Source organism: Lepus europaeus, chromosome 5, assembly GCF_033115175.1.
Source record: "Lepus europaeus isolate LE1 chromosome 5, mLepTim1.pri, whole genome shotgun sequence".
Classification (NCBI taxonomy): Eukaryota; Metazoa; Chordata; class Mammalia; order Lagomorpha; family Leporidae; genus Lepus; species Lepus europaeus.
Window position 1 is genome coordinate 127,210,943 of NC_084831.1, and position 25,414 is coordinate 127,236,356.

Genomic DNA, 25,414 nt, shown 5'->3' on the forward strand with positions numbered 1-25,414 from the left:
GACTCTCATAACCACCCTGCAGGAATTAATATCCCTGTGTTACAGATGATGGTACACACGCTTGCTGGCCAGCCGTCAGATCCGTGTTTGTCATTCCAAAGTCTGACATTTCCCTACTGTGCCACACCGACTCCACAGTCAGTACATCACCTGGCATCCTGAAAGCCCCCTATGACATCATCACATTAATCCTTAAGCACTTCGGAAACATGAGTGGTTATCATACTCTTCAGAATAGATAAGCAAGCCACTAGTCAGAGAGATGGTGTTCAGCTAGAAGGTAGTCCATGTGGCGCCTGCTCACACCTCCAGCTGCTTCCTGACTAACGGCTGTGTGACCTGGGGAGAGCCTGGCCCTGCCTTCCTCCCTGGCCTCATCTCCTCCTGCTTGTCCCCTTACTCTCTCTGCACAGTCACACTGGCCTCCTGGCTGTCCCCTGGGTTCTTGGGGAATGCTTCTGCCTCAGGGTCTTTATATTGGCTCTACCCTGCACAGGTAGCTCCTGCAGCCCTACCATGTCCTGACCAAATAATCACTTTTTCACGTGACAAAAAAAAAAAAAATCACCTTGCTGGCCGGGCCTTCCCAGACCACTCTTCATAAATTTTAGTCTAGCCCCTAGCTTTTCATATCCATCTTCCATGCCTTAGTTTTATCCTTGGCCTTTACCATTTCAAACATACAGTATATGAGTAATTCCTTTACTGTTCCCCACTTAAATGGAAAGGCTGTGAGAGTGGGGCATGTCTCTGTTTTGGTGTCTTCTCAACTTCAGCTTCAGAACAGGCTGGTACATGGTAGGCACTCTGTAAGTATTTGACCAGTGAGATAAATTAGAAAGCAGAAGATCAAAGAGGCCAAGTGATTTTCCCCAGAATGATGTGGCCTAGATATGTCAGAGGTAAAACTGACACTGCTTTTCTTTTCTTTTTAAGATTTGTTTATTTAAGCCGGCGCCGCAGCTCACTAGGCTAATCGTCCGCCTTACGGCGCCGGCACACCAGGTTCTAGTCCTGGTTGGGGCACCGATCCTGTCCCGGTTGCCCCTCTTCCAGGCCAGCTCTCTGCTGTGGCCAGGGAGTGCAGTGGAGGATGGCCCAAGTGCTTGAGCCCTGCACCCCATGGGAGACCAGGAGAAGCACCTGGCTCCTGCCATCGGATCAGCGCGGTGCGGCGGCCATTGGAGGGTGAACCAACGGCAAAAAGGAAGACCTTTCTCTCTGTCTCCCTCTACTGTCCACTCTGCCTGTCAAAAAATAAAAAAAATAAAAATTAAAAAAAAAAAATAAAAGATTTGTTTATTTAGTTGAAAGGCAGAGTTACAGATAGAAAAGAGAGAGAGAGAGAGAAATCTGCCATCCACCATTTTACTCCCCAAATAACTGCAATGGCCAGGGCTTGGCCAGGCCAAAACCGGGAGTCTGGAACTGCATCCAAGTCTCCCATGTGGAGTGGAACAGCCAAGACTTGAACTTGCATTATGGGAAACCAACATCACAGGTGTTGGTTTAACCTGCTGTACCACAATTCCAGCCCCTGACTTCTTTTCTGATCCACTTTCCACACTTCTTCAGCTAGGCCAAAATCCAGAAGCAGTGACAGCTAGTGTAATGAAATACAATCTGTTTAATTATTAGTAATTTTTATGTAACTGGCATTTTTAAAACAATTGTTTCATCAATTACTATATCATAGGCAGTGTAAACCAGGCCTTCCTTTGGACTATCTCCAAGCAGCAAGAATATTGAGAGTGAATTACATGATTTAAAATAAACTCAGTGATTTCTCGGATTCAGATTCTTAACGTCTGAAATGAGAGACCATGCCATTTCTTTATTTTTTTATGTTTTTTTAAAGATTTATTTTAATTTTTTGAAAGACAGTTACAGAGAGAGGCAGAGAAAGACCCTCCATCTGCTGGTTTACTCCCCAGATGGCTGCAATGGCCGGAGCTGCACCAATCTGAAGCCAGGAGCCAGGAGCCTCCTCCAGGTCTCCCAAGTGGGTGCAGGGGCCCAAGGACCTGGGCCATCCTCCACTGCTCTCCCAGGCCACATCAGAGAGCTGGATTGAAAGAAGAGCAGTCAGGACCAGAACCAGTGCCCATATGGGACGCCGGTGCCTCAGGCCAGGCTTCAACCCACTGCGCCACAGCGCCAGGCCCAGACCATGTCATTTCAAAGCCTGCACAGCCCTAACTTATCTGAAATCCATTGCAAAAATGGAGGAGGAGCCAGTGCTGTGGTGTAGTAGGTAAAGCCACTGCCTGCAGTACTGGCATCCCATATGGGCACCGATTTGAGTCCCAGCTGCTCCACTTCTGACCCAGCTCTGTTATAGCCTGGGAAAGCAGTAGAAGATGGCCAAAGTGTTTGGGCCCCTGCACCCATGTGGGAGACCCAGAAGAAGCCCCTGGCTCCTGGCTTTGGATCTGCCCAGCTCCGGCTGTTGTGGCCATTTGGGGAATGAACCAGCAGATGGAAGACCTCTCTATCTCTCTGTCTCTGCCTCTCTGTAACTCTGCCTTTCGAATAAATAATAACTTCAAAAATGGAGGAATTGTTCAGTTTTCCTTTTAATTTGTTCTGTTTGTTCTGCAGATGAACTAGCCGTGGGTATTTATGTAACCTCGCTTTTCTTGCAGATTACCATATGTTTGATTCTGTCCCCTACATTCATGCACAGGGTAGGCATTTCATCTCACTGTATTACGTGGGGTCAGTGAGCATGCCAGTGGTCCCGTGCAGCCTCGGATCTCGTGCAGCCCCTGCTGTGAGGGGGCTCTGACCATGGCTTCCTCAGAGCTAACCAAGGGGCAGACAAGCCAGGAGGCAGGCCAGTTAGGGCCAGGACACCACATCACTAGAACAGTGACATCCGAGTTAGGGAGAGAAATACATGTCTAACGTGGCCTTGTACTCTTTGCCACTCTGAATTAAGGACACGCAGCTGGTTGTCAGCTCTAAAAAGTGCATCAAGAAGTCAGGCCATTGGTTGTCCAACTACAAGTTTTAGCAACGACGGTGAAATGCATCTATCCCAGGCTGGTTGCTCACTAGAGACTAAAGTGAAGTTATAGGGAGGTGGTGCAAGAGGCAGCTTCCACCTCCTTTACAAATATTAGTTGTTAAACTTATTTGAGTGAGCTTTGACATTCTCACTTCTATGATACTGCTGTGCAATGGCTTAAGACAAAGTGAACCCGAAACCGTAGCAAGATAGAACAAGAATGGCAAGTTAATTACTGATGTTGGGATTTGATCAGTACTTTCAGCCAGAACTTTTATTTGAACACAGGGCAATACACTAGCGCCCTCAGTCATCCTTCTTGCTTCATTCCCATTAGCTCCTGAAGGAGCTGATCTCCTCTTCCTCCTTATCATGGAGCACTGTTATGTATCTGTACTTGGGTTGAAGGCAGATCTGTGAATTTCTTTGTTTAGACAGAAGTTGCCTCAATTTATTATAACCATTATTATGTGTCTATTATCTATAATAGATATATTATAACTCTTGCCATGTACCAGATAATATGTTTGGACTTAGCAGGTAAATCTTTCAGTTTCCAAAGTGCCATCCCATCCTTAATTGTATTTATTCCTGAATGATTTTTCACTGTGAGATATTATAATTACCTTTAACCACAGAGCTACAAATACCACCCTAATAACAAATATATTATTTTCTAACTCCTATTAGATATAAGCATATTTTTATATTTTTCTATAATTTTTCATATCCCTGTGCTCTTGTGCCACCCTGGGGTACGGGGCCCTCAGCCACCTGCTTTTATGCACACATTTGCTTTGTCACCCACCTAAGTTCTTACTTAAGATGCTATAGAGTGGCTGATTTTCAGACCTGCATAGGATTTTAAAAAATGAGAGTGAACAGTAATTATGAGAAGCCTGGGGAAAAACTCAGTCCCATTTTTTTATTATTACTTATTTATTTATTTGAAAGACAGAGTTACAGAGAATCAGAGGCAGAAAGAAAGAAGTCTTACATCCTCTGGTTGACTCCCCAAATGGTGCAACAGCCGGATCTGGGCCAATCCAAAGCCAGGAGTCAGGAGCTTCTTCCAGGTTTCCCATGCCGGTGCAGAGACCCAAGCACTTGGGCCCTCTTCTGCTGCTTTCCCAGGTCATAGCAGAGAGCTGGATTGGAAGTGAAGCAGCTGGGTCTTGAAGGGTGCCCAAATGGGGTGCCGGCACTGCAGGAGGTGGCTTTTCCTGCCACACCACTGCACTGGCCCATCTCATTCACATTTTAACCCTGTTGATAATGCTGCTGGGAGTCGACCACTGATCCTCTCAGAAGATCGGACTTTTGCTCTATCAGTGACACCTATTAAGAATTGTTCCATGAGAGAGCATGAGAAACACTTTGGAGTTCAAAAAATCAAAATGACATAGTTGATTAAAAATTTCTTGATGGTTTGAGTTCTGTAGTTACATCAAGGATCTCTGGGAATTCCGTCTCCAAGCTCTTCTCAGGGCATGTGCTGCATACATTCCATGAGGGCCTTGGGGGACGGGGCAGACCTCGGGGCAGACCTCGTTTTGGGCTCGGGGCAGTGTTTCACAGCTGAATAGAACGCTGGAATGTGACATTAGCTCAGTTATGCCCGTGTCTCATTCACTACAGTTTTCAGTGTGGCAGTTCTTATATTTAAAAAAAAAAAAAAAAAAACCTCTTGAAATTGTGAATTTGATTTGTAAACCAAATGAGAGCAGAGGCGTCTCTCTGCTAGACAGCACCTTGAGGGGTTTTCCTTCACTCTCTGTTCTTCCTCTTCCTCAGACACTTACTGATGAGAGCTGAAGTTCTAATTTAACTAACGTTCTCATTTTCTGAAATGCCATCTGGCTTCTTGCATACAGAGCTACAGTACCAAGATTTACTCAGTAGCTTTGTAAAACAACTGTTTCCATGTTCTGAAACAAATAGAAATAGGACTGAGAGCCGCGACTTCCCTGTGATAAAGAAAAAAAGAAAAAAAACCCACTCCTGAGAATTGTTGCAGACGATGAGGAAGACTATGCGAGCGGCGCCCTGGGTAGAGAGGGGCGCCCTGGCAGTGGATATAGAGAGCGCTGCGGAGAGCAGAGGAGCAAGGTGAGACTCAACTCAGACCCCAGCAAGAACAGGTGGAGGTCGACAGCCATGAACAAGGCAGGGGTCAGGAGAGGGAAGATTACGAGGGAAAACACTGGGGTTGCAGGGTGGGGGGCAGGGCTATGCTTGATCTAATCAGCCCGACTCTTGGCAGAGCCAAGCCAGCCAGGTGATAAGGTTTCTGAGGGTAGTCGGAAACCAAGGGTGGAGGAATTTTGTGAAACTCAAGGCAGGATTCTTGCTCAATCCCTAAAAACTAATTAAAAATAAAATAAAAACAAAACACAAATGAATTAAGTAAAATATACCTGGGCACATGAAAGGTTTAAACATTATGAAACCATATAAGACAATTTAGGAGGAGGATGTTCAGCAGGCTGTAGGGGAAAAAAGAAAAAGAAAAATTCATCTCAGATCACTTTGTTGGATGCACAAAATAATTGCTGTTTTAAAACAGCCAGACATACTAATTTAGTATCATTCTCTTAACTTGAGATTAGCCTCTTGGCATTAGTCTAGAATGTAAGAATGCTAGAATTCAGGGCAAAAGAATTTGTTTTTATTCCTGCCCACTTGGATTTGGAAAAACCTCTTTCTATCAACAATTATTAAGATGTAGTAGAATGACTCAAATTTGTATAAATATTTTATAGATATTCTTACTTGGTAAAACCCTTTAAAGAAAGAAATACATAGTATGGTACACTATTTTCAGTTGTTACTATAGGAAATATTTTATTCTGAGTTCCTTTCTGATTGCTGTATTCACTTAGTACATATTTGTTGATGAAATTTTTTTTTAAGATTTATTTTTTATTTATTTGAAACTAGAGTCAGAGAGGGGGAGAGAGAGAGAGAAAGAGAGAGAGAGAGAGAGAGATCTTCCATCTCCTGGTTCACTCCCCTAATGGCCTCAGCAGTCGGGACTGGGCTAGGGGGAAGCCAGAAGCCAGGAGCTTCCTCAGGGTCTCCCACATGGGTACAGGGACACAAGCATTTGGGCCATCGTCTGCTGCCCTCCCAGGCACATTAGCAGGGAGCTAGATGAGGGTCAGAAGTGGAGCAGACCCCAGTGTCCATGTGGGATGCCAGCATCACCAGTGGCAGCATAACCCCCTGTGCCACAGTGGCAGCCCCTAAGGATTTTTTTTTAAACCAGGTATCTCTTGTCTCAACCAGACACTTGACATAAATCTTTACTACTTTCTATTGATTTGTATGCACTACTTGGTTCTAAATGAAGTCAAATTGTCTATGTTGAATATTGATAAGGATATTCACTGAAATTTCCCTTTTTGTAGTAATCCTCTCCTTAAAAATATATGATGAATACTTTAGTGTAATGGTTATTAAAATTGCATAAATATGTTATTTTAATAAATACACTAAATAAAAAATTAGAATAAAAAATCTGGTTTCTCTAAGGACAGAGAGGGAAGTCCAAGACTGGGCCCAGTTGAACAGGGGCTCAGAGAAGGCTGATTCGTTAGGCTAATGAAACAGGCATTGTTCTTGCCAAAAAGAGAAATTATGTTTTATGACTCAGAGAGTAAAAATATAACCATAGCATTAGATGATTTTTCTGTGTCCCATTTTATAATAAGTCAAAAATCATGATAATTTCCTTTTTTAAAAAATTTATTTGTAAGGTAGAATTACAGATAGAGAGAGGGAAGGAAAGAGGGAAAGGTCTTCCATCCGCTGGTTCACTTCCCAAATGGCCGCAATGGCTGGAGCTGGGCTGATCCGAAGCCAGGAGCCAGGAAATTCTCCTGGGTCTCCCATGTGGGTATAGGGCCCTAAGCACTTGGGCCATCTTCCACTGCTTTCCCCAGGCCATAAGCAGAGAGCTGGATGGGAAGAGGAGGAGCCAGACATGAACCAGAGCCCTTATGGGATGTCAGTGCCGCAGGCGGAGGCTTAGTTTACTATGCTACAGTGCTGGCCCTGATAATTTCTTTAAAAAGAAACAGTTGATGTAAGAGTTGTAAGTGGTGCCATCTGTGAACTTATGTTCTAGTGTATCAGAATTCGTAGAATAGAGAAATTATCCAATGCATAGAGTAATATATTCCAAATCTTTTGTATTCTGGAAATCAAAATATTCTACAGTCCTTAAGCTATTTCTTTTGAGAATCTAAGAGAAGGGTAATAGCCAATGTATTTCTAATGTTTTGGTTTTGGATACCAGAGAAAGCAGAGCTGGTGCCTTGCTTGTACTTGATAGTAAGCCCTACTGTCTATCACTCACATATCCTCCAGTACTTCTCATCTGAATAATTGGAGGGCTCTTCCTTAGTTCTTCATTGTACACATTTTCTAGAAGGATTTCAGTAGTAACAAAAGGGGAAATCCTTTCTTCCCTCTTTTCTAGAATAATTACCTTCTGATTCTTCATCTGCAAGGATATAGTGAATATTGAAGGTGCCAAAGTGAGCTTCAGTCATTTCTATCAATGTGTAAGTAAGGCAGTCATCAGCTGTTTGTTCTTCGTGATTATTGCCCAAGAAGAATATCTGCATCATACTCTTAAGTAAAATTAAACACCACACACACACACACACATTATTGAAGGCCAAATAAACTTGAAATTCTTTAATAAAAAAACATTTTTTAATTTTAAAAAGTAAAATTTTGGGGCCGGCTCCGTGGCTCACTTGGTTAATCCTCTGCCTGCGGTGCCGGCATCTCATATGGGCTCTGGGTTCCAGTCCTGGTTGCTCCTCTTCCAGTTCAGCTCTCTGCTGTGACCCTGGAAGGCAGTGGAGGATGGTCCGAGTGCTTGGGCCCTGCCACCCGCATGGGAGACCAGGAGGTAGCACCTGGCTCCTGGCTTCGGATCAGCATAGTTTTGGCCGTTGCAGCCATTTGGGGGGTGAACCAACGGAAGAAAGACCTTTCTCTCTCTCTCTCTCTCTCTCTCTCTCACTGTCTATAACTCTATCTGTCAAATAAAAAAAAATTCATTTAAAAAAAAAGTGAAATTTTAAGTGACTCAATACTTTATTAAGTTTTCAGCTAGGATGGATTGAAATAGCAGTCTCAGATTCTTACCGTATGTTTGGCCTTATCTGTTGTTAATGAAGCTTGCCTACAACAAAGGCTACATGTTGCAAAACTTAAATGGAGCAGTAAAACCACTTGTAAACCCAGACACTTTTATGAAGACGTATCCTTGGTTTCACTTAGATAAGCCTACAAGTGTCTGCTGTAGGGAACCCGGGAAAGGAAACGCGTGCATGCACTCAGACGTCCAGGCTTTCCTGAGCATTGTGCATGTGATTGAAAACCAGCAAAGCTTAACGCAGACTGCGGACCGCTGCCGTGCCAGTGCAGAAAACGCGACCCCGAATGGGACATAGTATCCCAGGTGTGGCCCTGTGAGCTTGCTCGCTGCTTCGCCCCCAACCCTTCCCCTCCCTGTTTGGGAGAACTCCCTGAAACAGCTTCCCTCTGCGAGGCAGCTGCCTAGCTGAGCGCTCTGAGTAAGGCAGAGGACGCTTCCAGCTCACACCGCTGTGAGGCGGCATTCCGCGGAGCCGTATCTGCGCTGCCCAGGCCTCGGTCACTTGTTTGTTTAATTTTTTTTTAACAGAGAAAATCCAGTTTATTGAGTTTTGATCTAAACCTGTCATGCCATGTCTGAGCTGATTCATTTGAGGCTGTTGGCAGTTGCTTCTAGCCTTTGCACACATTTTTTAAAATGCACTTGGTATTGTATAACTCCCTGAAGAATTATTTGAAGATTTCATTTTGTAAGTTAAGGGCTGAGAACCATTTGGTGATATCAGAGCTGATTACCCTTGGGTTCGGTCATAACTGTAGAATTCTGACTCAATGATTCCCTTTGTGGAAGCTGAGCCTGCCCGAGGCAGATGGCAGAAATATTGGAGAGAAAGCCATGCTGATGCTCCGAGCGGAATGTGTGATACCCACGCATTGCCTTGAAATACAGTGACAGGGCCACCGCTTTCCAGAGGAAAGAGTGCTCTTGGACCCAAAAGAAGTAATTGCAGAGGTGTGGGCCTTTGTCGGCCTGCAAGCCGCAGCCTTGCCCTTGAATTTTGGATCCTGACATGAAGCCGTTTTCTAGTCCTTGGGGCCAGTGACTTAGTTATCAAAAAGCAGGAAAGTTATCGGGCATTCCTGCCATGAACCCATGACCCCTGGCTAAAACCCCAAACTGTGTTTTAGACAAGGAATCGGGTTCCAAGTTCGTTCACTCAGCTTTCAAAATGAAAGTTAACCCCAACTCAGTCTTCTCATGCAACCCTTTGTTGCTGGGCAAACCTGAAGTTCACTTTTTTTGTTGTTGTTGTTCTTGGGACACTAATTGTGATTACATAAGCAGATGTCATCTTGATAGCCTAGAAAGTCCATTGGAACAAAGTGAGTAATGAACTTTGTTAGCCGTCTTGTTCGTGATGTTTCAGAAACTGTGTGAGGTCAGTGTAATGGTACTCTCTTCTTTGATCTAATGAACAAACCTCCCACACGGCGGGTAGCATTCTCAGGAGAGAGTAGCCAGGCCCAGAGGAAAGCAAAACTAATACCATTCGCCTTTGAGCAGTTATGAAATTAGCCAGATTCCCTGGCAGGCGTAGGAGACTATCAAAAACCCTAGGAGAGCTGAACTTGAGCGAACATAGGGACTTGACCATGTACAGCTTACACTTCTGTAGCGTAAGCCCCTAAAATGTCCCAGGGGGTAAATTTCATCTGGTCACTTTAAAAGAACCATTGTTGATGGTTACAAATTCCAAAGACAAACCGGCTTTGCCTGCATTCCACAAGTAAGGGCTGGCCAAGGAATTGTCTGTATTTCTACGTAAGGATGTTAGAGACCCTTTACTGCTACCACAATGGCTGGAACTAAGATGGGGCCAGGAGTGGTGGAACTTCCGGAAGGCAAGAGTGTTACCTGATGAGACGACTAGCGAGTATGAGAAGACAGGTGTTTTAGCTCTGCTGAACGTCGCGTTCCGTGTTCCTCACGGTCTGCTGGGTGCCAGACATTGTGCAAGCTCCGAGGAAACAGTTGGGAATAAAGCAACTTCACAGAGTCGGTGAGTCCAGCTGGGGAGACACATGGTATCAAACACGCAAACAAGCCCGTGTTTAATTACACAGTGTGACAGGTGCTGTGAAGGCAAAGAACGGGCAGGATTTGAGGGTGCTGTTGAGTTTCGGCAGTGAGACAGGGGCTCTCTAAGGCAATGCGTGTGTTTAATTTTTACCAGTATTTTAAATGTAAGTCTGCTGCTTTCCCAGCACTTGGGTAAGCTGCAGAAGAGGGGAACCCTCATTTTCTTCATTAATTCCACATCGTCTCTTAAGATACTCAATAACTATTGACTGACAGTCTATCGTGTGGTGTCCATGTTCCTAAGACAACCCTCCTTGTCTCTAATTTGGACACAGGAAATGGGATCTAAATGCTTTCAGGAGTCTCTAGCAGTGCCTGGCCCACGGTCAGTAGTGACCTAAGTGTTGAATGAATGAAGGTTACAAACTGAATTTCCATCTCAGTTACTGCTGCTCTCAGTGCTCTGATGGAACCACAAGCCTTCCTTGTTCCCTTAACACAGGCGTTCCCAGGACGCACTCCCCAGGAGTGATAACGTGTGATCCCAGGCTCTGCCTGTCTCTTGTCTGCAGATAGCTCCCGAGTTACTTGGGGGTGACCTCAGAGAGGCCTCCCGGGACCCGCACACACTGCCTCTGAAGCTCCCTGCTCCCTTTTTCTCCAGGGCACTCACTCAGCATTCCCTGTACTTATTTGGAAATCTCAGTTATTTTGTCTCTCCACTCCCTCACTCCCTGCTTTCATAAGAACCAAGCTCTATGAGGACAGGGATTTTTCTTTTATCTTTCGTTCTTACTGTATCTCCCATGCCCAGCAAGCACATGGTAGGAATCCATTAAGTGTTTGCTGACTTAATGAGCATCCAGTGTTCACACATTATATATTGTGGCCTTCAAAATATTCATGGAAAATTCACATCTTTGGATTCCATTTGCCACAAATTTCTTGACGCCCTCTTGTATGTGACATACCATAGCACTTCTGTTACATGAAAAGACACAGAGAACAAGTCAGCTGCCTGCAGCAGCCAGCACCGTTGCTATGAGTGCAGCAGCTAATCCCAGCATGGCCTGTCTCTGCAATGATAACCAGTTCTTGGTCAAGTGCAGAATTAAAGCAATTTTCCCAGCATTGCAGGGTGGTTCTAGGAATTAATTCTGAAGCCACACTGCCTGCATTTAAAGAAATTTTATTTTCACATTTCAATAAAACTTTATGGGCACTGAAATTTGAATTTCTTTTTTTTAAAGGAAAAAATCTTTATTACACAATTGGTTATGCAATTTAATATATTTTTGCAAGATCTGAAAAACACAAAAATTACTATATAACTAAGAATTTTTTGAATGTATAACAATTTTTTCATAAATATAACTTTAGAAATATAGTGATTTTTTTCCAGCATACCTGCCCTCCCACCTACACTCCAACCCTCTTCTTCCTCCTTCTCCTATTCCCATTTTTATTTTTTACTGAGATCTATTTTCAATTAACTTTATACACATATGATTAATTCTATACTAAGTAAAGAGTTCCACAAATTGTATGGAAAAAAAAGTTTCCCAACAGTCTAGATAAGAGCTGTTCAAAGCTGTTGCATTTTGAAGTGTTAATTTCACTTCTTTGGATTACCTTTTAGATGCTTTATTAGTTATCACAGGTCAGGGAGAACATATGGTATTTGTCCTTTTGAGACTGGCTTATTTCACTAAGTATGATGTTGTCCAGTTTCATCCATTTTGTTGCAAATGACAGGATTTAATTTTTAACTTCTGTGTAGTATTCCATGGTATACATACCCCATAATTTCTTTATCCAATCTTCAGTTAATGGGCACTTGGGTTGATTCCATATCTTAGCTATTATGAATTGAGCTGCAATTAGCATGGCAGTACAGATAACTCTCATATGCTGATTTCATTTTCCTTGGGTAAATTCCCAGTCGTGGGATGGCTGGGTCATATGGTAGGTTTATATTCAGATTTCTGAGGTATCTCCATACTGTTTTCCATAGTGGCTGTACCAGTTTATATTCTCACTAACAGTGGATTAGGGTACCTTTTTCCCAACATCCTCACCAGCATTTGTTATTTGTTAATTTCTGTATGAAAGCCATTCTAACTAGGGTGAAGTGAAACCTCATTCTGGTTTTGATTCGCATTTCCATGACAGCTAGTGATCCTGAACATTTTTTTATGTGTCTGTTAGCCATTTGGAGTTGCTCTTTTGAAAAATACCTATTTAAGTCCTTTGCCCATTTCTTAACTGGGTTGTTTGTTTTGTTGTTGTTGAGTTTCTTGATCTCTTTGTATATTCTGGTTATTAATCCTTTATCAGTTGCATAGTTTGCAAATATTTTCTCCCATTCTGTCAGTTGCCTCTTCACTTTGCTGAGTGTTTCTTTTGCAGCGCAGAAGCTTCTCAATTTGATGTAATCCCATTGGTCAGTTTTACCGCCCAAGTTTGGATCTGCTGCTCTACCATTTGCCGGCTGAGTGGCTGGTCACATTATGTCTCTATGCTTCAGCTTCCTAATCTATAAGATGGGAATGATAATGACGTTATAACAATACCCAACTTTGGAGGCTGTCACAGATATTGGATGAATAGTGTTTAACACATAGAAGCACTAAGTCTTTATTAAATAATTATTCAGTACTTTCATTGCTGGAAATTTAGTGTATATGAAACCCAGGTAAAAGCACTTCATATTTAAATGTAAAATAGTGAAGCTCAAGACTTACATTGAGTTAATCAGGTGTCTTTTAACCTGAGTGGATGGTAGATGAGATACAGGAGAGCTGTAAGGGTCTGCGCACTGCAGAATGCGCAGCATCCAGGGTCCCTGCCCTCTCAGTTCTAGTAATGCCCTCCGGTCATCATGAGCACAGCCCCTTTGAGGGGCCCGGCTTTCACACGCACTGCCCCAGCCCCCAGGTTTTACATGTTTTGTGGCATCATTATTGGTCTTCTAACCAGACACGGCTTATTTCTCATCTGTTTGCCTATTGCTCAGCGTCCACAGGAGCTCAGAATGTTTAACAGACTTGGGTTTCTGTCACAGTTAGATGTGTGATATCCCCCTCATCCCTCTTTCCCCACCTTTGGTCACTCGCCTTCCTAAACCCCTCTCCTGTCAGGGAAGCTGTTTTTAATTTCTTTCATCAAAGGACCTATGTGGCATTTGCTAGGAGCTCTTAGTCCCCGGCGTGTGCTCTACTTCATGTCCCCAGAAAGATTCTTCAAGCTGGAAGCACTTACTGTGTTTCCACCTGCAGTGTAACCATCACTTATTCACTCAGTGTTCTTCCCAGCTGATGTGCAAGAGATTCTAGCCTCACCACCCTCCCCTCTTCAATCCCATCCATCCCAGTTTTTGCCAGACATTTCTTGAGGTAACCAACATACCTATTTTCTTATAAATATTTTAACAAGATTCAATGAAATGGAATATTTTACACATTGGTTATAGGGGAAATATCAATATTGGAGTTCTCATTGGAAGATTTCTTAGAAGGACTTGAAGGTTTAATAGAAGTGGCCTTGGTAGGAAAGAGCAGAAAAGATTTTTTTCTCCAAAATACCACTAGGGATGCAATGCAGAGTGTGTTGCAATGGCCAAAACCTGGACTTGGATTGTAAAGTGAAGATAAGACTGGCATTGGGGCCAGCACTGTAGCCTAGTGGGTTAAGCTGCTGCCTGCAGTGCTGGCATCCTATATGGGCACCAGTTCGAGATCCAACTGCTCTATTTCCAATCCAGCTCTCTGCTATGGCCTGGGAAAGCAGTGGAAATGGCCCAAGTCCTTCGGCCCCTGCCCCCGCATGGGAGACCTGGAAGAAGCCCCTGGCTCCTGGCTTTGGAGCCATGCAGCTCTGGCTGTTGGCAGTCATTAGGGAGTGAACCAGTGGATGGAAGACCGACCTCTCTCTCTCTCTCTCTCTCTCTCTCTCTCTCTCTCTCTGCCTCTCCTTCTCTCTGTGTATAACTTGACTTTCAAATAAATAAATAACTCTTACAAAAAAAAAAAAAAGACTGGCATAGTGGTTCTTGGAAGCCACAGTGAATTTGTCATTGTACCACTTCAGGTCAAGGTCATTGTATTTCCACCTGCCTTTCCCTTCTACTATTTTGTTTCTCCTTCTTCACTCACCTGCATTTGTTTTGTTTTTGCTAGTTTGTTTGATTGCTTACTCTGGCTGAAGGTATCTCTTGTGGCCCATGGATGGGTGGATATTTATCTACCTCGTATGCCCCCACACATGCATTCTGCACAGCCCCCTGGATTGCGGCACAGATTCCAGCAACACTTCCTCCACCAGCCTCGCTGGCACAGAGCAAACCACCTCTGTCTGGTACTGAATACAAGTCCATTTTGGTTTATATGCTTCTTTGCAAAGCACTGGCGAAGCTTTGTCACTTTTTAAGATTAAATTTTATATAAAAATCTTTGAATATTTAATTCTGCTTATGGTCAAGGTTCTGGTTTTTGTGTTAGTCTTCCAGCCTCTTGGCAGGCCACACTTAATTCAGTTATTGTGTGTTTACAGGCTGTTCAAAATTCCACACTGCCTAGAGTTTTTCCACCTCCAGTGTCCAGACACTTTTTCTGGCTTCCCCAAGCCTTGTGAACACTCAGAATCGGGCTTGAAGTTATTCATCTTTCCTTTTTGTCTGCTAATTTTTCATTTGAAATACTCGTATTTGACGCCTTTTTCCTGACTAGATCAGTGTTTCATCTGTTCCATTTACTTTAGAATACCTGACCCTACGATATAGACCCCCTGTGCACTTCCCAAGCACGTATTTATAGAATAGTGAACCTTTAACCTTTTCACTCCAGACCGTTCTTTTTGGTTCTGTTTTCCCTTTATAGTCATGGTCTCTCTTTTTTTTTTCCATTAATATGCATTTGCAAAAGTGGTTTAGCAGGATCTCTATATAACTCAGCTCTCACACCTCCCTAATCTGATGCTTACCATGTTCTGTTGTCAGAAACCCCATGACTGCTATGTTTTCCTAGAATCCTGCACATGAGTAATAAAAATCTGATCCCTAATCCAAGGGTGCGGTCTGTCCTCAGCCTCTCTCATCCAGGCCTGTGCTTTCCTCTCCTGCCCATCTAAGCCACCAGTCTTTAGTTCTATCTCCCCAGTCGGAACCTGCTCAGACATTTTTTATCCACAGTGCGCCGAGGAGAGGGCAGGTGATTGTAGGCAGCTATCGAAGGTGGTGTCCTTTCCAGGGTGTTCACCGGTTAACAGAATTTAACACCTGACAGTAAAGAATAAGAGGAGCCTTATCTGCCTTTGAAAGGAACTTTGGCACCTCTCAGCTGCTCCTGGACTCCTGGACGTGGACTGTGTAAACAGCCAGCCAGCAGCAGGGCAGGGACTTCCAGAGACCATGAGTTATCATGAGATGTTTGCCGGCTGCCCTCCTCTGATCAGAATGATTCAGACTTAAGTGGTCATGGTGAGACTGCCTCACTCGCCATCCATGGACTTAGTACTGAAACAGCCAAAGGACCCTTTCAGAAGGTCTCACTGAGTAGACCAAAGGATATGGCCGCAGCCTCTTTAGCTATTCCGTAGTGGCACTGGATACTTTGGGACACCTAATGGCAGGTCACTCCAAATACTAAAGTATCTAGCTTGTCATTCAGAAGGGGCTTCCTGAATTCAGGCTTGGGCATTCACATTCTATACAGTAGAATCATCTTCTGGCAATGCTGATAGTCTTTTTGGCCCAGAATTTGTTACCTTCAGGAGGATGTGAGGAATGGAACCCATTTTAAATCCATCGAAACCAAACCTAGCCTGAGTTGTCTTCTGTTTGGACTTAAGATGACAATGCCCTTCAGGCGTGGCTAGGAACTCCCAGGTTTTAGAATCAGATCACAGCTTGTAGTTTTCCCTCAGTGTATCTGGGCCTATATTTCCAGGTTTTATATCCTTTTGATATTTAAAGTATTAAAGAACTCCAGCTATCAGCTTAACCGATAGCAGGCATATGACTTTAATGGCTTCTGCAGGTGGCTTGGGCCATATTAGAGAACCTAGTCTTGATCTTAAACTGTCATCTGGATTCTGAATTAATCCAGGAAAGCAGTAAAAAATTAGTAATGTGTATTGCATGTCTCTGATACATGTGTTTTCCATTACTGGTCTTCTGAACCACAGCACACATACTCTCACACTCGTTCCCTTTTTCTAAAATGGGAAGAGAGGGACTATGGCTCCAAAAGGAAATGACTGCTCTGCTGCCTTGAAATCTGAACTTGGTCACATGTTCTGAATGAAATGACTCCAGACACATTCACAGGATGTCTTTCTTCCATCTCCTACTTTTTTGGAAAATACTTTGACTAAAACAAAAAAGCAGTGGCTAACTTGTTTGGGCATTCAAATTTAATTCTCTCAAGATAAGCAAATGATTTGATAGTCATTACAGAGTGGCAGGACTTATAAAATTGGAGTAAAGGTTCCATAACAATGGTCTTAAAGAGTAGGTAGCATTAGTTCATATACATCAACAACCAGCTGTTCTTCATCTCTGGGAAAGTTGGGAAGGGAGGAAATTAACTTCAACTGTAGTAGAAGAGATTTACAAGACTTGTGATGGGAAATTTGTCATTAAGGGAGACTGTTTAAACAATGGAACAGATAACCAGTAAAAGTGGAGGAATGATGTCTTCCATTGGACATAAAGTAGAATTTATCATCTGCGTGAGGCATTTAAACTTGATTGATTATTAGATCTATCTAGTAATCTTTAACTTCTTGGGAGTTGCAAACCCATTGAGAACCTGAAAGACCTTCTCTCCTAAACAAATTCACATGCAAATAAAACTTTGCATATAGTTTCAGGAACATATAGACTTGCCAAAGTCTACAAACGGGACCCCAGGCTAGATGGTCCCCAGGGTCTTTCCGAGCATCATAAGTGACAAGCCCTGTGGCTTGGTTTTCCCAAACCTAACAGTGGAATCTGAAGACAAATGCCAAAGGACTTTCTTCCTGCAGATTTATAATGCTTGGTTCGCACAGTGTCAGAGTAAAAAGAAAGGAGAATAGAGTAGAAAGAATTCTACTTTTAAATTCAATCCTTTGTCCTCTAGTAGCCAGCTGTTTAATTTTAAGCATTGCTGGTTGGCTGTGTATCTTCTTCATGGAAAGGCTAGATCATCACCAGCATTCACTTCTCCCCAGCCTCTAACCCAGCCCCACATTCACAGATGAAACTACACACTCAGATGCCACGTCGAGCAGCCAGCATTCTTCCAAGTCCACACATCCTCTAGCTGTATTGCTATGATTTTGAGTTGGCCTTGAAAAATATTATCTCTCTATAATTTTCTCATCTGCTTTTCCCCCAAGTTTGGTTGACTACCAATTGGAAAATGACCACTCAGGATTACAAATCAGGGAATAATTTGCCCCCCTTCCTAAAATAAAGAGTGTCCATCCTCTTTGGAAGTGAGAGTGAATTGTACAACATGTCTGTGTGTTTTAAATTCATGATACTGAGTTCCACCAGATACGGTAAGCATGACCCTACATGATTTTCCTTTTCCCCTCTGTGAACACCCTCCATAGTTTACCTGCAGGTCCTGTGGCACTCCTGTTAATCCCATGTTGGAAATGTATTTATCTCTTTATACCTGGAGTCAGGAGCTCTGGAAATAGAGGTCGCCTCAGTGTGGAAGGGAAGTGAGTGAGCTCTGGGGAAGAGCGTAATTGTCAGACGTCTGTAACTGGTCATTCTTCACTGCACTTGCTGCTCCTAGAGCAAGGCCACTGATTCTTACTTGGGAAACATCTTCATGAAACGGGATTCCTGTGCAGCAGTGGTCTTTCCACTTTGTACTTGTTGGACATTATGGTTAGTGGGCGTTAAGCCTGTGATTACAAAGTAAATTGAAATTATGTTATAGTAAAAATTAAAGGGGAAAAAAAAAAAGAAAGGTAGAAGGGGGGATTGAGGAAGGGAGAGAGGGAGGGAAGGGAAGTATGGTTATCTTCCTAGAAGTGTATCTATGAAATACACAAAATCTGTTCTCTTTATATTAGAAAAAAATATATTTAAAAAAGAACTGAAGGTCCTGGGAATTTAACCATAAAAAACGCATTACTGAGGAATAGGAGTTAGGCAGCCTTGGTCAGGGTCTCCTCCCAGTTCGCATGGTGAGTTGGTCCTTCCCATTGTGAGGAGAGGGAAGGTGCTGACAGCTCCCTTCCACTTCTCACTGAGTCACCTCTGTTGCAGTCGCTCGAGTCCTGGTAATATCATGCATGGAAAGCAAATAGGACATGGGGAGGCGGGGGGTGGATGTCTTTGAAAGTTCATGGGAAATACGTACTATGAAAAAACTATACATGGATTTCAAAAAATTTTTGTGGCAAAATAAACATCCTTTAATTCCATTTTTCACAGGCTTTTTTTTTTTTAAATGTCCCTTGTACAGTATCTGTGAACAGATGCTCTGCGGTATTAACTCTGGCAGTGTCTCTAGTCCTTATTGTTTTAATTTGTTTTCAAAGATTTATTTATTTTGAAAGAGTTACAGAGAGAGGAAGAGACAGAGACAGAGAGAGAGAGAGAGATAGCTTCCATCCTGTGATTCACTCCTCAGATGGCTACAATGTGGGAGGGCTGGGCTACAATGCCAGGGCTGGGCCAGGCCAAAGCCAGGAGCCAGGAGCCTTATCCAGGTCTCCCACATGGGTGGCATGGGCCCAGCCACTTGGGTCATCCTCCACTGCTTTTCCCAGGCCATTAGCAAGGAGCTGGATCAGAAGCAGAACAGCCTGGACTTGAAGAAACCAGAGCCCATGTCAGGTGCTGGCATTGTAGGCAGCAACTTTACCCACTACTGCACAACGCTGGCCCCTCTAGTCCTTACTGAACCAATGAAAGTTGTCTGGGAACTAAGAGGAAGAAGAGGCCAGGCCAGCTGGGCATGCAGCCCGGCTTGAGCCCTGCTCAGTGACTGATGAAGTCCCTCTGCACCCTTAAAGTGCAACCTGTCTCCCTGGGGTTAATGTTTATGGCAGAAGTGTGCCTTCTGTTGAGTATTCAATCCTGTGTCTTTTCCTCTCTACAGAGAATGTCATCAACGGGCAGGATTACGAAGTGATGATGCAGATTGACTGTCAGGTGATGGACACCAGGATCCTCCACATCAAAAGCTCCTCCGTTCCCCCTTACCTCCGAGATCAGCAGAGGAATCAGACCAACACCTTCTTTGGCTCCCCTCCAGCAGCTACAGAGGCAACCCACGTTGTCAGCACCATCCCCGAGTCACTACAGTAGTGCCCAGCGGCTGTGAGGGAAAACTAAGAGCAGGACCTGGCACAATGAAGAGCCGGCTGGAGAAATGCTGTTTTCTACCTTCGTGGCAGGAATTCAAGGGGGAAAGAGAAGAAATGAGAAGCTGCTGTGTTACTGACCATCTGCCCATCTACTTGGAAAGCACTGGAATTTCGATGCAAGCAAATGGTCTTTCTGCGATGGTGAATGTAGCCCTGAATCCAGTGTTACCTGGTGTAGTTTTTCTTTTCCCCCCGCACCTTTGCAAACCGTGTCCATCCTTTTGTTTTAAATACGTGTCTTCTTTCGAATGAGATTCTGTCTCCCTTTTTGCCATTTCACATATTGACACACAGCAAAGTCATTTTTATTTAAGGCTATATAGCACGAAGATATTCAGACGGTTTCCACTGATGGAAATTTTCATTCATTTAATGAAAATTCGTTCTGGACATTGTCTTTATTTGGAGGGAAAAAAGAAAACCTCAAAACCAAGACAGCCAAAAACACCCCCCAAAAGAGTCAGAACAATATGGAGCTTTAGGTGAAAGGGAAATTTCTCAGTTGGTAAAGTTTACTTGGGATTTGTGGTCCACATCTGTACAAATACTGTTTGGGGGGCTCGGGGGGCTGGGTATCAAATTTGAGAGAATGATACAGGACAGAAGGGTCAGCAGTGGGCCTTTGAGAAAGAGAACTCCATTGGTCAATGTGTCTAAAACATGAAAGGCCAATACAGGTGCAGTGAAAGCCACAGCTGCCACTCATTTTGAGAACACCAGACCATGCGAGATCACCACAGGTCCTGTGCCTTCTGTCCACTGATCGAGGCAGAGCCTCCAGCAGCACAGGGCAGCCCCTTCATTTTCTTTGTGCGCCCTCGCCCTCTGTGTGATACCACATTCAGCCAAGGAACATGGACGGGACTGTAGACTTCAGCAAGGCAAGAGCTGCTCTCCTGAGAGTTGACCAGTATTTGTTGCTTAAGGCGAGGCAGGCAAGTCAAGCCCGGATTCGTGCTGAGAGCTGTAGCCCATAATATGGCAGTAATTTTCAGTTGGGCCAGTGAAAAGTTAGTGCATTAACCACTTTGCCACCTTCTAGTAAAAGAAAAGGAGCAAACAGCTGTGTTCACCTAAATTTTACTGTGCCTTGCCTACTTTCTTTCCTTTAGTAGCAAGTTAGAAATTCTGTTCCTTTGGTAAATTCATAGAAATGGATCTCAGACAGTGACGTCCACTGATGCTCTTCCTTCAATTTCTCTCTCTCTCTCTTTCTCTTTCTATAAGATTTATTTATTTATTTGAAAGACAGAGTTAGAGAGAGGGGGAGAGAGACAGAGAGGGAGAGAGATCTTCCATCCGCTCATTCACTCCCCAAATGGCCACAATGGCCAGGTAGGCCAGGCCAAAGCCATGTCTCCCACATGGGAGGGACTTGAACCAGGACCCATATGGGATACCGGCGACCAGGCGGCAGCTTAACCTGCTGAGTCACAACGCAGGGTTCCCCCCACCCCGAATTCCTTCAGCTTCTAATGTGAGTCTTCCTCTTCTGTGAAGCTTTTCAGTTTCTCAATAGAACGCATTCAGCTAATACCGCCTCTTACCCAAGTGACTTGCCTTTGTCAGATTTCTTTCCATTCCACACTGTACCAATCAGTCCCTCTCCCTCCTCGCCAAAAAAAAAGGATGGGGGTGGGGGTGGGGGGGAATCGCATCAACTTCTTAAGGATTCTATGTACCCAGTTAGTGTCCGGGGCCTGTGAATTTAGGACTAGCTTCCAAATAATTTTGCTAAATTATTCATGAAGAACCTAAATAATTTTGAAGAATCCCTAACACAACAGCCTCTCGGGCTCATTTGATGCTTCCCCTGGGAAATCAGGCTCACCCTGCGAGGGGAAGAAGACGGCTCTGTTGTCCCAGCGCCTGAAGTAAGCAGTTTCCTTTCTTTATATCACAAACCAGGCTGGGCCCAGGAAGCACGCCCCGCCGATTTAACTTTCAGACAAAAGGTTTTTTCCCAGGGGAACCATGCTTTCATGGGTGCCAAGGAATAGAAACCAAATGCCTGGAGCCCACTAGGTTACTGGACGTCGCCCAGGCCCCCTCCTGCCCCTTCCCCTTCTGAAATGTGAATTTGTGGGACAGGAGGCTGTGACCCCGGGCTGGTGGGCAGCAGCCTCCCGGCCACTCCCAGGCTGCTCATCTTCTGTTGCAACTGCTGTCTGTTGTCACCACCGAGACAAACACATAGGCAGGCGGTGGAAGTAAGCAAGGCCTCCCTCCCTCCTCTCCCCTCTGCACTGAATTGCGTGGGAAGACACCGTCACATGGTCTCCTCATTGTAGCACTTCACCTGGCTTTCTCCTCTACCCTCAGCTTTTCCCATACTCCTTAGCCTGGAGACTTCGGTTCACCAACCTCTCACACAGAAGAGTGTGGGTGACAGGAGGGAGTCTCACCACAGAGCAGGCAGGCACTGGAGGGACCGGCGGCCCGGTCGCAGGGCCAGGCCCGCAGAGCAGTCTGGGAAACTTGCCTTCTCGGCCCTTTCGGCTCCTTGTCATCCATGGCCTATTCCTGAATGGAGTTTTTTGAGACAAGGGAACTGGATTATCCTCAGGGTAGACTTTGAAGAGACAAGCGAAAGGCGACTGGCAAGTGCAAGTTTAAATTGCTGGCAAAACTATTATTAATCCCTAGGCACAACAGTTTTTATTGTAATGCTTAGCCCTTTAGTAAAAGGGAAGTGCTATTCCAGGTTAATAAATGAAGCAGGTGTTTCGGTTTAATTTATTTTTTTGGTGAGGTTGCCCTTTGGAGGTTATAGCCAGGAATTCTGGGAAGTATAAGTCTTATACACACACACACACAAACTTTTATAGTTAATAAATTTTGAATGGGATTATGCAATTTGTGAGAAAATTAGATATACTCGTGGAGGACGCAAACCTGCCTGTTATTAGGTGACTCTGTGTATTTCAGGCCAGTAATACAACAACCTCAGAAGTGATAATAGAGACCAATGCAAGCAGTCTTTCTTTTTTTTAAAAAAGTTGTATTTATTTAATTTATTTGAAAGGCAGAGAGAAAGCTCCCATCCACTCAGATGTCCACAACAGCTAAGGTTGGGCAAGGCCAAAGCAGGAGACTGGAAGTCAAGCCTGCTCTCCCGTGTGGGCGTCGGGGACCCACGCACTTGAGCCATCACCTGCTGCCTCTCAGGGTGCACATTGGCAGGAAGCTGAGATAGGAGCAGAGCCAGGACTTGAACCCAGGCACTGGGCTGTGGGATGCCAGTGTCGCAGGCAGCAGCTTTGCCGCACTAAATTCACACCCTGGGAGCAGCAGTCTTTGCTTGTTTACAAGTCCCAAATGTTTTAGACTTCATGGTGTAAGTGGGTATTTTCTAGAGCTAACTATGGAGTAAGATGTAGGCACTTCTTCCTGGCGTTATCTCATAAGCACAGGGACACCGATTCGTTAGGATGTTCATGTAAACTGACTCCAAAGTTAGAAATTAACGCAAAAGGTTCAGTCTTGAGGCAAATATATTGTTTACCATGCTTGTAGTGTACAACTTTACATTAGATTAATGACTACAAGTTCCAGCACAAAGCTGGTATTTCTTTGCCTTGTCTTGTTTGCAAAAAGTAGACGTGGAGGTATTTGGAAGCAACAATGTTAAGTGAGTCATTCTTAAATGTTCCTAATAAACATTACATAGAGAAGGAACTTAGGGTTCAAACTGATTTTTTTTCTCTCTCTCTCCTGTTTAAAGAGACACTGCCCTGATGCAACTTGGCTGGCTTTTCCTCCTGGGCATGCATTTCCTGGTTATCACAGCAGTGGGACACTGGTCAGATACTGCCACGGTGGCATTTGAGTGACTACCGCTGGAGAAGCCCCAAGCTCTGGGCAGCTTTCATGCTATTTGGTTTTTATTCCTGACGTCTTACTAAGCCAGGGTCTTGAAACTTGATGGAGATGTATCACAGGAAGAAAAAAACAAAAAAAACAAACCTTGTAATTGCATTTGACTTTCTGACACATTGAAAAGTTTCCCAGGCACTTTCACTTTCAGCAACATGTTAGACATAACCACTTTTACTCTCCTACCTGAAGAGTGGGGGTGAGGGGCGCTGATCCGATGCCCCCTTGCAGTCTGACCTAATGGAAACTTTTCCGCCCGTGAAAGCCCTCTCTTTCCACCACATTCTGACTGCCTGACTCGCTTCCTTTAGCAGACCCGTAGGAGCTGCGTTGCGAGGGAGACCTTTTCCTGCTGTGGGCTGTTTCCCATGCATGTCCCTCTCAAACAAGCTTGCTGACTGTCAAAACTGATGGAAGCTGATGACCCTCCACGGGCCCCACATTCTGTACCAGAATGTCGTCAGCGTCAGTCTTGAGTCATTTTAGTTTACGGAAATTAGGATTTGTTGCTAATCTGAGTACGGCTTTTAACTTCTACCTTAAAAACAAGAATAGAACCTAAAAGAAAGAGAATAAAATGTAAGAAATTTCCATTCCTACCCCTAATAACATCTAGAAGGGGAAATTCCTGTCTCCTCCCCACACCCACACCCACACCCATACCCCTGCAAGATTGTAGTTGATGTTTAATTTTCTAAGAAACAGAATACTGGACTACCCACAATGATATTGCCAGAGTCCAAGAGGAACTATGCACATAAAAGAAATGCAGTTTTCTCCTACCTGAAAAAAAAAGAAATCATAGTTTGTTCTGTTAACTTGTGTTTGTAATGGCCTAAGCTTAAAGCAAAGTGTGTTTTGGATAAGTCTAGAGCTGTCAGCGGTTTGTTCTAATATATGTGTAAAACTGTCAGGTGCAATGGAATTTAAGAAAAAGGAATGTCAGAGGTATCCGATGAGGAAAATTTAGTCTTGCGTACAAATCCTGTCATGGCTAGCCACGATCACACAGCGGGCAGCATTCTCAACATACTGATTTGCTAACTCTAAGTATTAGGGAACTAGCACATGAAAAGACTTTTATTTATATTAGACTTGAGAACCAAGGAACAAAGAAATCATAGTTTGTCATTTGTCAAACACCACGCTGTTGTGCTGCTTGCCCCAGTGTGTTGGTGACCACTAGTTAAACAACCGAGGAGGCTCGTCACATCCCGGGCACACTAATCCCAGATGGAGATTAGCAGGCTGACTTTCACAGCAAATGTGTGTCGAGCCATTTTGACTCCTAGTGACCCTTCGTTTCCGGGTCATTCACCAGTAGAGAGGGCACGATGGGGAAGCAGCACTGTAGGTGAAAACCTCTATGCACTACTAGCCTTAGAGATACTAGCTTCTAGTTCCCATCATGTTGACAGTGGGCGTGGGCCGAGACCAATGGAGCTGCACCCACACAGCCCGCAGACCCCGAGGAGAGCGTGGCAGAGGTGCCACCTCACTAGAATTTTCTTTCTGAGGTTGTCTCCATGCTAACTTACAAATGTGTTAAAGATGAGGAGCAAAGATGTTCTTTCCCCGTGGTTTCCAATGCATAAAGAAATAATGACAGTAGACTATTTCGTACTTTAATGCAAGTCTTTATGATGCAATACCTGTTCTTTCTCTAAAATCCAAATAAAGACTTTTTAAACTTGCCTTGGTTTCTTCTGTATACAGAAAGAGAGAAGAAAAAAAAAAAAAACAAGCTCCCAGACGAATCTTCACCGTTAAGTGGTTAGTAATGGAAAAGGAAGCCCGAAAAGGATCTGTGGCTTGTGTTACTGTTCAGCCGAAACATTTGAACTCTTTCCACTCTTCTCCCAAGCCTGGCTAAGTAAAAATTTCCTGTATTGTGTCCAGATATTTGAACTACAATCTTATCAAGGGAGGAAAAAAAACCTTCTAAAACCCCCACACTT

General features: G+C 44.0%; 1 protein-coding gene across 1 annotated transcript in view; it reads left to right on the plus strand.

Annotated features, from left to right (window-relative positions):
* Window positions 1-25,145, plus strand: part of ATF6 (activating transcription factor 6) — a 212,236-nt gene extending 187,091 nt beyond the window's left edge. The window contains exon 16 of the mRNA XM_062192629.1: window positions 19,313-25,145. Within this exon, the coding sequence (XP_062048613.1) occupies window positions 19,313-19,521 (209 nt within the window). The 3' untranslated portion in view covers window positions 19,522-25,145. The remainder of the gene's footprint in view (window positions 1-19,312) is intronic.
* Window positions 25,146-25,414: the final 269 nt, after the last annotated feature.